The sequence below is a fragment of the Schistocerca cancellata genome, chromosome 1, assembly GCF_023864275.1.
Source record: "Schistocerca cancellata isolate TAMUIC-IGC-003103 chromosome 1, iqSchCanc2.1, whole genome shotgun sequence".
Lineage (NCBI taxonomy): Eukaryota > Metazoa > Arthropoda > Insecta > Orthoptera > Acrididae > Schistocerca > Schistocerca cancellata.
The window spans coordinates 662,923,508-662,941,179 of NC_064626.1; the positions used below are offsets into that span (position 1 = coordinate 662,923,508).

Below are 17,672 nucleotides of genomic sequence, written 5' to 3' on the forward strand. Positions count from 1 at the left end.
TCTTTCTCTACATCCTTTAACTGTAATCCATTTCTGGTTAAAATACAGCAACCTCTCTCACCATAGCAAAGAAATCTACCTCTTCGCAGACAACTTCTTGCAAGAAGGCATATCAGTAAGAAGTGTTCTTAGAAATTTCTCCGAAGTGTTTATCTTTCTTGCTTGTAATCCCACAAATATTTAATTTTAAAAACGTGCGCACTCTTCTACTTCCCGTGCAACTAATATTTAATATTTTCTAACTTTTTTATGTGTTTTATTTTTTTGTTCGGATTCAGATTCTGTTTTGTTCACTTTCCATATCAATCTTTCCTGTGTTTCTGTGTTGTACTTTATCCTCTTTATTCTTCGTTTATGGCGTACCACGGTTAATTTTGGTTTACTCTTCACGTATGACGATTTTGCTCCACTTTGGTGTTTGAGAGATGCCGGTAATTTTCTCTGTTTCCTTAGCAGCGCGCTCAGCTGGTTCGTCAGTGACCGTGTGAGTATTTTTCATAGCGTGTTTCCTTTTGCTTCCTTGCTTGTTGTTTTCATTTTCGTTTACGGCTGTTGAAGTCCCGGTCAGCCGCAGCTGCATTGTAACCTGTTGTGTTCCTTCGTCTAGCAATTGCTGTTTACTTTCTTGTGGAGTCAGGCTCAGACGTACCACAACTTGCACTTTCTTTTCTGCTTCCGTCTAAAATTCGGTCCGTAAATTCATCGCTTTATCAGACTTTTCCTTTCTTGGTGTCCATGATGGTTTCCCACCATCTTATTCTTCTTCTTCTTCTTCTTCTGAGTTCAAAGTTTCCTTTTCCAGTGGCCGCTTTTTCTTCTTTGAGGCTCCTTTGGAATTAAAAAATCTCCGCTCTCGTTTCGGTGGCACTACCTTTTCGATAAATCTCCACGTCAACTGCTTTTGTGCTGTTTCCTTGTGCAGTAGTTGAGGATGGATATGGGTACTCTTTCCGCTTACCTCGCTACTTGTCTGTTCATCCAGTGATGCTTTTCTCGTTTCATTAATCAAAGCAGGATAGTTTTCAAACGAGATCAGCTGTTGTTCTGTACATTCCACTGGGCTGGCTTTACTACTATCCTGTACGTTAATGGCAGGTCTAATATTTTGTCCTTGTTGTATAGTACGCTGATGTGGATTATTCCTCAAAACAAACACCCGCTGCGGACAATTTTCGCGAAGATGCCCTGGCTCGTTACACAAATGACATGTAGATAGCGTCCTGATTAGATAACATATGCCTTACATCCAGGTACAGGAAAATGGGAGGAAATGTGAAGTTTTATGAACATCTGCACTGACCTCAGGCGATTACAACACTGAACCTTGTACCTACTCGATCATCTTTCGAATTCAACGTTTTTAACCTGACCATGTTTTGAAAGAACCTGTACTAAATTATTGTTTCCTAGTTCCTGGGGAAGATTAAAAATTCTAATAATTTTGAGTACACTGTTTGCATTACAGATGTCAAACATGCTAACAGAATCATCAGGATGGCGAAACTCAAACTTGCCCTCAGTTTTCATTAAAATTTTGTCCAGTAAAACTGCATTATACAACTTAACAAACACACAATACTTTTCACTGTCAATCTGGGTGAATCCAGCATTATCTCCTGAAATCCGAAGTTATCATATATCCAGTCATGGATTTCCAAGTTAGTAGGCTAAAGATGACGAGTATTCCTGTCAAACGAGATCCGTAATGTGTTTTTCCTGAGACATTCAGAGGACATAGTGAACGTGTCGGAAGCGGAAATGCGCTTCTTCGACGAACACAAAGGTGAGTTGGTTAGTAAGATTCAATACTTACAAGCCAGGAAATTTTACATCAGATCCACTAACAATGCTCAATGACAGATCCACAAAGTCCCACCACGAAGCACCCGCAAAGCTGGCTGCCGTTCGCAGCACAAAAGGCTGCTCAGCACGGCTGCCGCAACCACACGGAACTTAATCGTCGTCAGCTGCTTTGCCGAGACGTGTTTCACTGCAGGCAATACAATTTAGAGCCGAACTGTTCAAATGGTTGGCTCTGAGCACTATGGGACTTAACATCTGTGGTCATCAGTCCCCTAGAACTTAGAACTACTTAAACCTAACTAACCTAAGGACATCACACACATCCATGCCCGAGGCAGGATTCGAACCTGCGACCGGATCAGTAGCGCAGTTCCGGACTGAGCGCCTAGAACCGCTAGACCACCGCGGCCGGCAGCCGAGCAGTTAAAAAATAATCTACATGTCTCTTTATTGTTTTAGAGAGCGATCGGAAAACAATGTTATTATCGTTGCTATCCAGAGATACTACCGAGTGAGCCACATGGCCCGACGTGACAAATCGCCTTAACTTTAATTCATCAAAGGTTCCTCGGAAAATTTCAGAGTCTATTTCCTGGAGAAGTCATAAGAGCTGCATCGATTTGCGTTGGTTGATTAATATATCGCTTCTGAATTACTCGAAACACAAATATAAAACATTACAGTAATCCTATTGCCCGGTGGTCCCCTTGTGGCGAGCATTCTTGCATACAGTAACCCGCGAGACATCCAATACACTTGTCGGTTTAGCAACAGCAGCTTATCCTGCTTATTACTGTAATGTAATATGTCCACACTGCATTTCGTTCGGTAGGCGATATTATTAACAAGTTGGCTCTCAGCCAAAGTGTGGGCTGCACTTCTTGCGTCGAGCGAGTTGGCACAGTCATTCAGGGTCAAGAAACATCTCATTCAGAGGAAAAGGAAACCTCGTCGTTCTCAGAACAGGTAGACCCTTGAAGAATATACATTACATCAATTGACAGATCATCTTCTGGTAGAGAGACAGCTGCAAAAGGACGAAATAATGAATGGACATTTCATGTGATGTGGCTACTTAGTATATTCATGGAGCATCACTAATGAAGAATGCAAAGAGAGGTACGAAATCAAAGAGTAGGGAGAACCACAAGTAAAATGAAGAGAAAGGAAATACGCGCTTGTTACGCGAGGAATTGCTTGCAACTACACAAAATCATTTACGCAACAGGACCAGTGTTGAAGAGCAGCCGGTAATAGCGGCGAAGTGGCACGATGGTTAGCACACTGGCTCCCGTTCGGAAGAATGTTCATATGCACATCCGGCCACTTGGATTTAGGCTTTCCGTGGTTCCCCTAAATCGCTGGCCGGATGGTTTCTTTGAGAAGCGCACGGCCGATTTCCCTTTCCCGTTCTTTCCCCAATCCGAGCTTGTGTTTCATCTCGGCGGAAAGAACATAAACTTACTCGCAGTTCCGTTCTGAATGATAATATAGACTAGCTGAAATGAATATGGCCTGAAATACTCCTTAAGTTTGACATAAAATAAATTAATCAACGGAAGGACTGCTCTTCTACAGAAGACATGTGCAGTACTTCAGTACTTACATCTGAGGGATGCCAGCAATGTGTGCTGTTGTATGTCATCCACTACCAGAGGGACGTTTCGAACATTTGATACTTCACCTTGTGCCACTGTTAAAAATCAGAGAGATTTGGCTATCGTGGTTGGCCAGCAGATTGTGCTGTTTTTGCTCATTGCTCTCGCCCAACTGAACATCGCATGAACTAGTGATATGGGTTATACGTATGGTGTGTGTAACTGCTTTATCTTGCTGAGACTTGGTTCTAGTGATCTCCTTCCTGTTTATTTTACGTCGTCACTAAGTGCCAAAAAATACCACAAATACACTGGCGGAAAAAATACAACAGCCCAAGGACTGTGTTCAATGCCACTACAACGGTATAAAATGTGCATGCTGAGGGGTTGTAGTTTTAGTGATTCGTTTGTCACTGTGATCGGCGTTCAGATGGCGCTCAGGAGGCCTGTTTGCGCACCCTCTGTTATGATCCTGCAGGCAATAATTGTGCTGAGATTAGAGATGAACAGTGTCTTCGGCATTCACTTTAGGGTCCAACCATGCCCTACCGACGAATACATAGTGCTGTTGAACAGCTGCAGCCATTTGACCTAGGCGGGTCTGCGGGAAACTGCTTGGGCGAATCGAGGGATAGTTGCACGTGATGGGCACAATATGACGGTGCTGCGCCGATGTTTTCAACAGTGTTCCGTGGAACATACCAAGCCAAGTTCTGGACTCCCTCACTGTGCAAGCAGCGGTGGCCGACCGAACATCCAGGAACAAAATACGGGCAGCTGTTACACCTGCAGTGTCATTAGGGATAATCGAGAACGGTATGCGTGCAGCAAGATTAAGATCAGGTATCTGGCCAGGCTGCTACTGACACCACGACATCGCCAAGGAAGGCTGCTCTGGTGTCATGAAAGAGTTTACTGGTGGGGAATGACATGGCAATCTGTTGTCTTAAGGGACGAGATTAGCTTCTGTCTGTATGCGATTGATGGACGTACACGTAGGCCTGGTGAGCTGCCTAGTCCAGAGCGCATTCGCCCGTGACACACAGGTCCCATTCCGGGCTTCATGGTGTGGGGGGCCATCACTTACAACTCAGGTCACATCTGGCGTTTCTGCAGGGTAAAGTAGCCAGTGCCCGCTACATTGCACGGGCTGATATCCGGGTGCTACTTTCATTTCCTCTATAGAAAGGTTGTAAGTAGGCTGTTTATGTTTCTTATTGGCAACGTTACGTAGCGCTCTGTACGAAAATCACTGGCTGTGCTGTGTGCAGTCTGTGGCTAGTTTGCATTGTTGTCTGCCATTGTAGAGGGGCAGCTGGATGTTAACAGCGCGTAGCGTTGCGCAGTTGGAGGTGAGCCGCCAGCAGTGGTGGATGTGGGGAGAGAGATGGCGGAGTTTGGTAATTTGTCATGAACTGCTATATATATTATGACTATTAAGGTAAATACATTGTTTGTTCTCTATTAATATCTTTCATTTGCTAACTATCCCTATCAGTAGTTAGTGCCTTCCGTAGTTTGAATCTTTTATTTAGCTGGCAGTAGTGGCGCTCGCTGTATTGCAGTAGTTCGAGTAAGGAAGATTTTTGGTGAGGTAAGTGATTTGTGAAACGTATAGATTAATGTTTGTCTGGGCCATTCTTTTGTAGGGATTTTTGATAGTCAGATTGCGTTGCGCTAAAATTATTGTGTGTCAATTTAAGCAGAGTCTCGTATACAATTGTTCTAAGGGGACGTTTCAAGGTGATATACTTGTTTAGCGGGACGATGCACATCCACATACGGCTCCTACGATGCAATGTGCTCTTCGTGATGTGAAACAACTGCCTTGCAGCAAGATCACCAGATATCTCCAGATTCGAGCATCTATAGTACGCGTTGAAGCGGGAACTTATTCGTTCTCCGAAGCCTGCAAGAACAATTGGCGAATAGCAATGAAAGCCGCAAGATGCTTCGACCAATCTATCCAATTTGGCATTCGGCACCTTAATCATCGTTCGCATGCGAGGATACTCGTCTTTGGTGCCACCAGAGGGCGAAGAGGGGTTTGTGTGTGTGCTGTGTGTATCGATGCAACTATTTGGGCATCCTTTATTGTGACATGTGGTGTTTCACTTGGTCTGAAAAAATGTTCAAATGTGTGTGAAATCTCATGGGACTTAACTGCTAAGGTCATCAGTCCCTAAACTTACACACTACTTAACCTAAATTATCCTAAGGACAAACACACACACCCATGCCCGAGGGAGGACTCGAACCTCCGCCGGGATCAGCCGCACAGTCCATGACTGCAGCGCCTCAGACCGCTCGGCTAATGCCGAGCACTTGGTCTGAATTTGCTATCATATACTACTACAATGAAGAACTACTTATCACCTCACTTGTCGATGACGTATTTTTTCCAGCAGTGGACTTTGTCTACTTCGTACCTGATTTTTAACTAAACATTTCGAAAAGGCCATCTGAACGTATTTATCACCCTGCAGGATAAAAAAGAAACATTAAGTAACTGCACATACTGATGAGCGAGAATACTATGACCGTTGACAACCGCGAGAATGAATGCCGCCTGGTGGTGTTACGGGCATGCGAGGCGAAAAGGAAAATATACAAGCTGGGAATCAGTCTAACTACCATACAGGCCGGGAATTGGGAAATCCACTTACTTAGGTGACTTGACAAAGGACAGTTTGTAATGGCACGGTGACAGGGAGAGCATCTCTCAAATGGCGAAGCTGTTTGTGTATTCGCGTGTTTCTGTCGTGAGTATCTATAGGAAGTGGTTGAAGGACAGTGAAACCACGAGAAGGCGTTGGACATCCACACCTCATCACACAACACGGATGCCAGAAACTCGCCCACTCCGTAAAGCAGGCTAGGCGGTGATCTGTGGCAGATCCAAAGACATCGTCAATTACTATTGCGGGGGACACTGTATTATCGAGACTAGGCCATGGGTGAATTAAAACTCATCGCCTGGTCTGATGAAGCTGCTTTCTTGTCACATCAGATCGATGGTTGTGTCCACATACGCCGTCATCCAGGCGAACGGCTGCTGGAAAAGTGAATCGCGCCACGGACGTACACTATGTGATCAAAAGTATCCGGACACCCCCAATACATACGTTTTTCACCTTAGGTGCATTTTGCTGCCATGTACTGCCAGGTACTCTGTATCAGCGACCTCAGTAGTCATTAGACATCGTGAGAGAGCAGAATGGGGTGCTCCGTGGAACTCACGGACTTCGAATGTGGTCAGGTTATTGGGTGTCACTTGTGTTCTACGTCTGTAAGCGAGTTTTCCACACCCCTAAGCATCTCCTAAACATCCCTAGGTCCACTGTTTCCGATGTGATAGTGAAGTGGAAACGTGAAGGGACACGTACGGCACAAAAACGTGCAGGCCGACATCGTCTGTTGACTGACGGAGGCCGCCGACAGTTAAAGAGGGTCGTAATGTGTAATAGGAAGACATCTATCCAGACCATTACACAGGGATTCCAAACTGCATCAGGATCCACTGCAAGTACTACGACAGTAAGGCAGGAGGCGAGGAAACTTGGATTTCATGGTCGAGCAGCTGCTCATAAGCCACACATCACCCCGGTAAATGCCAAACGACGCCTCGATTGGTGTAAGGAACAGCGGAAAAACGCTGTGTGGAGTGAGAATCACGGTGCACAATGTGGCGATCCGATGGCAGGGTGTGGGTATGGTGAATGCCCTGTGAACGTCATCTGCCAGCATGTGTAGTGCCAACACTGAAATTCGGAGGCGGTGGTGTTACGGTGTGGTCGTGTTTTTCAGAGAAGGGGCTTGCACCCCTTGTTCTTTTGCGTGGCAATGTCACAGACCTTCACTGATGTTTTAAGAACCTTCTTGCTTCTCACTGTTCAAGAGGAATTCGGGAATGGTGACTGCATCTTTCAACAGTATAGAGCATCTGTTCATAAAGCATGGCCTGTGGTGGGGTGTTTACACGTCAATAGCATCTCTGTAATGAACTGGCTTGCACAGAGTCCTGACCTGAATCCTGTAGGACTCCTTTCGGATGTTTTGGAACGCCGACTTCGTGCCAGGCCTCACCGACTGACATCGATACCTCTCCTCAGTGCAGCACTCCGTGAAGAATGTGCTGCCATTCCCTAAAAAAACCTTCCAGCCCCTGACTGAACGTATGCCTACGAGAGTGGAAGCTGTCATCAAGGCTAAGGGGTGCGCCAACACCATATAGAATTCCAGCATTACCGATGGAGGGCGCCACGAACTTTTAAGTCATTTTCAGCCAGGTGTCCGGATACACTTGATCACATAGTGTAGGCCCGTGGGAGCAGTACTATGCTATGGGGGACGTTCACCAGGACTTGCATGGGATCGGTGGCAGTAATCGATGGCACCATGGCAACTGTGGCCTACGTAAACATTTCTGCAGATGCTTCATTTTTTCCCCGATGGCGTTGACGTTTTACAGCAGAGTAATTGTTCGTTTCATAAGTGGTTTGAGGAGCGTGATTTAAAGTCACACGGATACCCTCGCCACCACGTTCGCCTGATGTGGACCCGATGGAACATATCTGGGACGCCATGGGGTTCACCTCGCATGCAAACTGCATAGGAATTAGCTGGCTGGTGCGTAGGTGTCTGGTGCCACATACTTCCGGAAATCTACTGAAGAGTTGTCGAATCCATGCCACGCAGAATCGCAGCTCTGTTGCGTCCCAAAGATGGATCAACTCGCTAATAAGCAGTGTCACAAAGTTTAGACTGAATAGTGTGTGTCTGAAAGCGTGGTCTCCGCTTTTTCGGACATGTTCGAAAGAACAGACACCCACACGCAATGTGCAGCTGTTACACATATTATGTAAATTAAAGGTGGATGGGGGGAGGGGGGAGAAAGGAGAGGAAAGGGAAGGAACTGTTGAAGTGAGCTGCATCGGGACTTGGACTTCATGCAGAAGCAGCGGCAATGAGTGAAAATGTGTGCCGGACCGGAAGTCAGCCTGCGGGTATCTCAAAGTAGCGAGAATGGAGGAGATGGACGGGGACTGAGGATAGGTGGCGCTGTAGGGGGGGGGGGGGGGGGGAGGTCGGCCTGGAGGCGTGCCGAGGCAGTCTGCACAAAGGCGATAAACACTGTGTCCGGATGGCGGTCGGGTTGCGCAGGAAAACATTTGGGAGCGTGCTGCCTGTCATGGTCAGAGAATCCCCGCAACTGCTCTCCATTACGCGTGTTAATAGAAAATCGATGCAGTGTGAAAGCAGAGACTCTGTAAGAATCTATTACAGTGCTGTAGTTGTTCCATGCAAGTAATACAGGTTTGAGGCTAGTAGTAGAAGTCGGCAACACAGGAGGAACAAGAAATAAATAAATAAACACGACTGACTTTCATTCATTTGTAAGATGAACCTACAGCAACAAATGATTGCATTTATTTAACAAGAAGAACAAAAAATTCTGTTCATGCAGATAAGTTAATTTTCTCTACAATGTCTAGAAGAAAGGACTTTTTTTTGGTCATATGAGAAAAATACATTTTGTTCAACCAAGAGTAATACGTTCTTATATTCAGTTTGTCATTTATCTATACTAAAGGAATTTTGTTACTTTATGAAGTCGGAAGAGCGACGAAATCCTATTTATTTCTTCATTTCAATATTATAATTTTATTATTAGGGTATGCACGTACACAACAAAGGCACTGGAGCCTGGCCGATGGAGGCGCCTTTGGTGAGAGAAGGAACGGGCTGTAAGGGGGTATGGAAGGCCCATTTACAAAAATATAAAAAAACAGCAAAGAAAACAAAACAAAAAGAAGAAAAAACGTGGTGCAGTGGTTAACGAAACTACCTAGAAAGCAGGAGGTCCCGGGTTCGAATCCCGGCCCGGCACACATTTTTCACTCGTCTCCGCTGATTCTGCATAAAGTCCCAATGTAGCTGACAACAATAGTTCCTTGCCTTTCCTTTCCTCTTTCCCACCTCAACTTCCAATTTACATAATGGGTTAGCAAACAAATTGCACAGGCTAAGGCGGTTGGTAAGAAAAACCAAGACAGCCATTTTTCTATCCAGTGTTTATGCTTAACGATCCACAGAAATAAAATCAACCGTTCACATTCGAGTCCAATGTACAAACGGCGATCAAAAAGTTTCCATTCAAAGGCCACTCTAATAGGATTTTTGTTGTTTTGCTGTTATTATTGTTGATCCACTTAAGTAAGTGGAATACTTTTGTACATCAGGTGCACAACTTTTAATAATCGTTTCACGTATCACTCAGTACTGAGAATTCTTTGCTAGATGACTGCTGCGTTTCTGTGTGAATTCTTTCGTTTATCTGTAAGATATTCATTAAAACTGAAAATTCCAGCGGCTCCCTGTGCTGTTTTTTCCTCTGAACTTATTTACGAAATTCTCCCACTTTGAATAATTCGAAACACCACATTTTACGTTTTACATAATTTTTTAAAATTGTAACTGAGGATTCACAGATCAACACCACTGAAGATGTTAATACGTTAAAGGTAGCAGCTGATATTGTCGCACAGGACCATTGGCGATATCGCCCATCAAGACTACTGGAATTCCCACGATATCAGCACAGCGTTTCTTTGTGCCCAAGGAAACATTCGTTTCTTTCAGAACTACTCTGGCGCTTGACCAAGCAATGAAGTGGACCATTGCGAGGTGTGGGTGGAGATTCCTGGCTCTGTGCACATCCTCATCTCATCACCTCACAGTTCAGTGACACAGTAAAATCAACACGCACTGGCTCCAAGTGTAGGAGCAGAGAATGAGTACTAGATGTAGAAACATTTACATACGTTTAATGCACCTGTCATGCGGGGCTGCTTCAATATAATAACAAAATGACTCTGAGCACTATGGAACTTAACATCTGAGGTCATCAGTCCCATAGAACTTAGAGCTACTTAAACCTAACTAACTTAAGGGCATCACACACATCCATACCCGAGGCAGGATTCGAACGTGCGACCGGAGCGATCGCTCGGTTACAGACTGTAGCGCCTAGAAGAGCTCGGTCACAACCAGCCGGCATATAATAATACTGAAACTTCCTAGGCTAGGGGTTCAATAGTGAGTAACATTAAATCGTGGTAATATAGTACGACTGCCGTGCAACGCTCGTTGCTGTCATAGAATAACAAGTACAAATAAATCGTCCTGAAAACAGACGAGCGGGTGCACATATCATTGCTTGACAGAACAATAAGTAAATTTTCCTTGTACTTGGCCACTGTGAACAAGTCAACGCTGACACTGTGAAATTAACCAAACTGGCATGCAAAACGTTATATTTATTTTTAATGGGTCGTCCAACCAGGAAAAGTTGTAGGACTAGTTAAAGGACCTTGATATTCAAGTAAAGCCTGGCTATATGAGGAGTTCATTTTATTAGCATGTTTCATGTAGTTAACAACAAACTGACAGAAAGCAGAGGTATCTGAATATTCAGTTAAACTGTCTAAGAATGACGCTAACACTGTGGGAGGTACCAAAATTTACTGGAAGATTGCGAGGAGAATAAAACACCAAGATCTGTGCAGCTCGCGAATCCAAAGTTACAGTTTACAATAAATCAAATTGGCAGCACAGGTTGTGTACTAGAAACAGACGAGTAAGTGAGCTGTTCATAATATGGATGACACTACCGCACATTGCGAACTTAAATTTCCTCAAAACAGCAAAGTGCGCCGACCAGCACCACATGGTCAAAACGAAGCGATCCTTCAGAATTATCACTCCTGACTGTAGCCGGGCGCTGAATCCCCTAACTTATTTCATCCTTCCCAACTCCCCATACCCAAAAAGTTTACTGTAGGGAATGACTATGCCGTTGCCATTGTGATGGGCGAGAATTATTGCTAAATTCATGAAAAAGCAGGGGATAGCACACGTAATTTGCTTACTTTTATGAGCATGATGCACATTTTTAAACACAAAGTTGGTACTGGACTCAAGCAATGTCTTCACGATTGGTCAGCGTTATCCACCAAGAGCACTGTCTACAGTGACACAATTATCTTGGCTGGACCCTGTTTTTGGAACGAATGCAAATGACTCTCTCACGCTGGGCAGATGGCGCCGTAATTTGTTGCTCTTTGATGTTCGTACAAAAAAGTCAAAAATGTCATGCTCAATTATCCTCTGAGCATCACAGGGTGGCCATGGCATTCACTAACCTCATGGACTGCAACCTTCAAAAGCCACTGACTCCACAAAACTGCCCGTATCGCCAATGAGGTGTTTTCACCTTGTGAGATTCTCAGACTGTCCTCTACCTACAGAAGAGACGACACTCTCAAGGATGGAGGGTGCAAACCTTCCTTTCCAAGCACTCAGCCCCCGTATTCTCAGTAAAATAACCACGAAACCGTGGCAGAAAGTGAATGAACATCACATATTGGTATGTGGCAGCACAGTCACAGTACTAGGTAGCAAATGTTACAGAATTACAGGACGAGGAATTCCGCCTTATGCAAGACACCTTTTCAGTTTAATTTTACCCAGACATGTTTCAGCACTTTTCGCGCTATTTTCAGTGGGCTATTTTATTTTCTTACTTACGACAATATGTAATGGCGGCGAAATCTCTGCCCATGTTTGAAAATTCGTAGAAAGTGCGTTCTCAAACGACCATAAGTCACAGAAATCAGCGTATTCACCTCGCCAAAACATATGAGAAAACACCACAACATCAAAGCCATGACAAGTTGTAGATTGTGTAGCAGACTAGCTTCATGTAAGTAAGAAAATAAAGTAACCCACTGAAGATAGCACAAAAAGTGCTGAAACATGTCTGGGTAAAACTAAACTGAAAAGGTGTCTTGCATAAGGCGGAATTCCTCGCCCTATTTTCATAGCAAGCACGGATATAAGAAGAACTGCAACATCACAAGATGATTGTTACAGAATTATTAGAATGTCATAAACATATATACCAGAATATAAACATTTAATTACTTTACATAGTTTTAGCTTTTATCATAACTCTTAGTTACAGTATTCTAACATTCTGCCATAAGGCACATAACTGAAGTTCACTTACACATTAACATAACATAGCTGAATAGTATCATCTTGTTGAGCTGAATGTATGTACTGCAAGGTAAAACTTGTAATAACATATGTAATATGACTTAATATGGTTACTACTTAGGCCAAAAGTCAAAGCAAGCAAATAAATAAATAATACCCTTGCATTATATTCCTAAAGCTATTTTGTCTGTAGATGATTTCTAATTTTGCTGTGGTTGTAAGGTAAGGTAAGTTTTGAACAAACGTAAATTATGAAACTGATGATCTAATAAAGCAACAGGTTTCTTGGCATTACAGGTTAGTACATTTTTTTCATCATCAAGTGCATGCAATGTGCTTACTGGTCGAACTATTAATCAGCTGTTATATGTATTGAGCGCCATAGTGTCTTACAGTACCTGATGATGAACAACATATTTCGTGAGTGCCGAGAAACAATAAAATTTTTACTTTCACCTTTTCAGAGGATTCAACGTTATCGTGTTAAAAGTCTGAGTGTACAATATGTCTACAAAAACTGTATGGTAAGGTATCCAAAGTTCATGAAATTCATCGTTTTGTAAGAGAATGTGAATCGAGTGGTATGATTCGCGTCCACTTTTTATTTTGTGAATCTCTGAACATCCATTACAACGTCATCCATACTAACTTTCAATTTATAATCTTTACCTGCTCTATGTTTGTCACAAGCACAGAAAAATATGATATTAGTGGTAATTAGTTTGATGATTAATTAACTATACGGTACTAACATATATCAAGTTAATATAATGAGCTAGTGGCTCAGGATTGTCTTCAGTGTTTTGTACGAGGTGTTGTTTTTAAGTCAATGCCGTTTGCACATCAGGCCGTTGCACATCTGCGGTCGGTATATGCGCTCTTAATACCTACATGTTAGGAAGATTAGTGAAGTTCATGTAAAAACGCCATGAGCAGTGGAATGAGAATAAAATGAGTTGTATCGTTTAAAGGTGACTCTATCAATGCTCATGATAAGTGCGAAATGGCCGGCCATTTGAGATCACTAAAGATTTGGTGCAGAAAGCTAATGAATAAGTTCCAGAAACAGACGTTTTACAATTTAGTGCTTATCTAACGAGTTTCCTCGAGTGTGAGAAAGTGATCTTCATAATATTCTTACAGAACGTTTAAATAACAAAAAGTTGTGCTCACACTTCGTACCGAAAATGCTGTCTGACGTGCACAAAATATTTGAATTTTCTTGAGCTGTACAATAATGAAGCTGACGAATTTTTAAGCCGAATCGTCAATGGAAACGAAACACAAGTGGTCCATGATGCAGCGGAATCTACACAACAGTCCATGGAAAAGAAGCATTCTTCATAAACAAAGAAAATAAAGTTCAAGAAAATAATTGTTGTCGATTACGTGAACTGTGTTTTGAGATATGGAGGAATCTTTTGCCTAAGAGTAACACTACTATTGTGAGATCTTAAATAAATTGTGTCGGACAGTCTAAAGCGAAAGGCATAGCAAGATCAGTAAATGGGCTACAACAATGCCCGTTCACATTCCGCTCAACGAAAACAAGGTATCAAAAAAAAAAAAAAATGGTTCAAATGGCTCTGAGCACCACGGGACTTAACATCTATGGTCATCAGTCCCCTAGAACTTAGAACCTAACTAACCTAAGGACATCACACAACACCCAGCCATCACGAGGCAGAGAAAATCCCTGATCCCGCCGGGAATCGAACCCGGGAACCCGGGCGCGGGAAGCGAGAACGCTACCGCACGACCACGAGATGCGGGCGAACACAAGGTATCATCGCATAATATAAGAATAACAATTTGATCATCTGCCGTATACTCATGGCACACTCTCCCAATGACTAGGAAGTGCGTGGCAGAGGATACTTCTCATTACACCACTATTGTGGCTTTTTCCTGCTCCATTGGCAAGAATAGTGCTTGTGCGTCGTAATTAGTCCAGTATTCACATCGCAGCCCCTACAGGAACGGCACGTAGAGTCTCGCTTAACACTGGGTCTTGGAGCTAAATACGCTGTCGTGGGATAGTTGAGATCTGCTTTAGGCGTCTGTTATTTCAGCAGCTCCAGTGAGCCAAACAAACACATGACGAGTCGAGCTGTCCTCCTTTGTATAGTTCAATATCCTGTGTTAGTCCTTTTTGGTGTCGATACCACACGCTTCAACAACTTTCTATGCGGGTCATGCAGACGTAATCGGTATTTACTTAAGACACGGCCACCTTTTCACTTGTAGTTTTGGTATCGTACTTTTCCAAGCTGACATGTCACTATCGAGCACAGCTGTTCAGCATTTAGTGGTTGCGGGTGTTGCTGCGCTGCTGTTTTTATGACAACAGCGTTTGAAACGGCGCTACTGTAACCTTGTGCGTCAGCAGTGACGTCACGAGCTGGAGGGAATATTCGGCCGGCAGGCGGTAGCTCAACATTCGGCGCATGGCGGACCGACAGCCGGTGACGCGGCTGTAATGGCGACACTGACCTCGGCGCCGCCGGCAAAGGCGGAGGTTAGGGCCCTGAGGACTGCTGGGCAGACACCGCCAGCAGGTTAGCTCGCGCAAGACCACAGGACGCCGTGAAGGCTACAGAACCCATCAGCACCGCTGGCAGAGGAACTTTCTTTCAACGTACACACTCTGTGCATCACAATTAAGTGCGCGGCAGAGGGTAGTTTTCATTGTACCGTAAGTTAAGGACTATTTCCTTTCCATAAAAGGTCGGAGTGTCGGATGAAGTGTACAGGCCCATTTATTTTTTAAGCAGGTATCAAGTGTCTACCTACAGGGCTTTTTCGGCGATTGTGCTACATTTTTCAGCGGAACAGACAAGCCAACTGATTCACGTTGCTCCTGTGTGCATATCGGTATCCCATGACTTACGCCATCTCGGTGTATTTTGGCAAGATCTGACTACTACAACTATTATCGCACTTTTTATCTGTTATTTACAACCCCCATAGGAAGCAGACTGGCAGTCACCATGCTGCTGCTCTTCGTCCTATAATTAAAACAACTGCCAGCGTAAAACATATTTTTAAGAACGAGGATTATCTGATCTTCATAAGGTGCTGATGTACGTAATCTAGAGATCTGGGAGGATGCAAGTCGTTTGGGCTGCTAGTAACTGTTCCTAGGTGAGGGATTTGGATGACGATGTAATTTGACAGGTAGTGACGTGAGAGAGTATGTGAGATGGTAATGGGAGCGCCAAGGGGCAGGATGTAGGGGGTAGGATCACAGTTGTGCAGGCTGAGTTGGAGCCTCCTTTTGGAGGTGGAGGAGGTATTATAGGGAATAATTGATATGATGGGTAGATACCAGGAATAACGTCATCATCTCGATGTCAACTGAACTTGGAGACAGGAAATGTTTTTAAGTGTGAGGAAGGTGGGACGTAAGGTTAAAGTTAAACTACGACTGTAGGCGAAAGTTTTCGTGAATAAGATTTTGCGGTAGACCTAGAACTGACGGAGATATTGGACATGTTTGAGGACGTGACTTGTACAGGAGACTGTTGTGTGAGGATGAATGGATGTGCAAAGCGATCGGGGTAAGAATTTAGAGAGAGTGCTAAAACTTAGGAGGGGGTGGAGATCAATGTAAAGTGTGCATAGGTGAGGATGGGACGGATGAATGTCTTGAAGGTGTATGCACCCTGTATTCTGCTAGCTACTAGTATTGAACTAATGCCCATGCAGTCTTGTTGTTCCCGTACACTGTGAAACTGTGTGGAATTGCTTCGTGTTCTGAAATAAAAAACTCGTGTGGTAGGAAAATATGACGATTTTGTGAAAAGGGCTGTGAGATCGATGGTGCCTGCGTGGGAATTGGATGGCTTATGGAAGCTATTGTTGATCGCTCCGTCATCAGGGTAGGAACTGAAGGGATCGATAGAGGAGAGTGCTAACATATAATTTAGTAAGGATAAATCTGATCACAGTATTTGTTACATTTTGAAATACACCACATGCTGGCAACAAGTAGTTTCTTTTTTACCTGCAGAAAGAACCATCTGCTATATATATATATATATATATATAGCTGTATCTTATTCTCTATTATATTATTGTCTTTAAACTTAGCCAACATACAATAAGTAGCAGTTATTCTGTTTAAGACTTTCCCGACATTGTAACTGCTTCATTGGTTGACGGGCGTCGCGTTGGATAATGTTGTGGAAGCTGCACAATATTTCGACGAGACAGCTGCTCGTCATCCTCAGGTGCTTACTCACTTCTTCCTGTTTTCTTTCTTTTATTGTAGTTTCATGCCCCTGCCCCACATGGGCAGGGGAGGGCTGGCAGCGGCACAGTCCACTGCTCTTCAGCCAAATGGCTTAACAAAAATACATGGAAGGGGAATTCTTACATAAAAAGGGGATAAAAGTGAGACATAAAAAACACAGTAAATGGAGATGATGAGAGTTAAAATATACAATAACACGGTAACATGCACTGGGGGACAGTTAAAAAGTCGACATAAAGTTAAAAGAACACGGCTGGCAATTCGTTGCACACTTAAAATCACTGAAGTCAAACACAAGTTAAAAGTCAGCCACAGTATAAAAACCACACAGAGCAAGACACTTAAAAAGAAACCTCTGGAAACGATGGAACACTCAAGAAGAATAAAAACCACTGGTTGGGACTGCTGAGGGACTGGAGGCCGGAGAGGAGGGAAAAAAGAACGTGTTCCTGCAATGGCTCGCCAATATATACGCTGACTCGCAAGGAAAGCGCACGCGCCATGGGTTGAGGCCATAACGTCATTGTAGACGAATCATGGAGCACGGCGACATCCTGTGCCCCCTGCCGTACAAACGGGCCACGGGCTTCTTATCCGCGACGCGGGAAAAGCGCGGCCTCAAATAGCGGCCCAGCGCGCGTGCGGGCAGAGCGTTAGCGCCCAGTTTAAGTGTGCGGACTTTGGTTTCCTGTCTGTGTTGACTCAGATTCGTTCGTCTGCGGCCGACGACGCCTTAGTACCGCAAGTGTTGTTTCCCATGCCTTGCTGAGTTAAAATCCCATGTCTCTATTGATCAGGTCATTACTTACACGATTTTCGACTGCTTCTATAATGATGGAGTCCCAGTATGTAGAAGCGGATGAAAGGATCTTTGTCTCTCCGTAGTTCATGCTGTTTCCTGTGTCAAGACAGTGTTCAACCACAGCAGACTTCTCTCGCTGACCCAGTCTGGTGTG

At 44.0% G+C, this 17,672-nt stretch overlaps 1 protein-coding gene across 1 annotated transcript in view; it reads right to left on the reverse strand.

Annotated features, from left to right (window-relative positions):
- Positions 1-1,945: 1,945 nt before the first annotated feature.
- The window catches only part of LOC126092449 (adenosine receptor A1), a 438,228-nt gene continuing 422,501 nt past the window's right edge, over positions 1,946-17,672 (reverse strand). Inside the window, exon 4 of the mRNA XM_049908088.1 lies at positions 1,946-1,990. Within this exon, the coding sequence (XP_049764045.1) occupies positions 1,988-1,990 (3 nt within the window). The 3' untranslated portion in view covers positions 1,946-1,987. The remainder of the gene's footprint in view (positions 1,991-17,672) is intronic.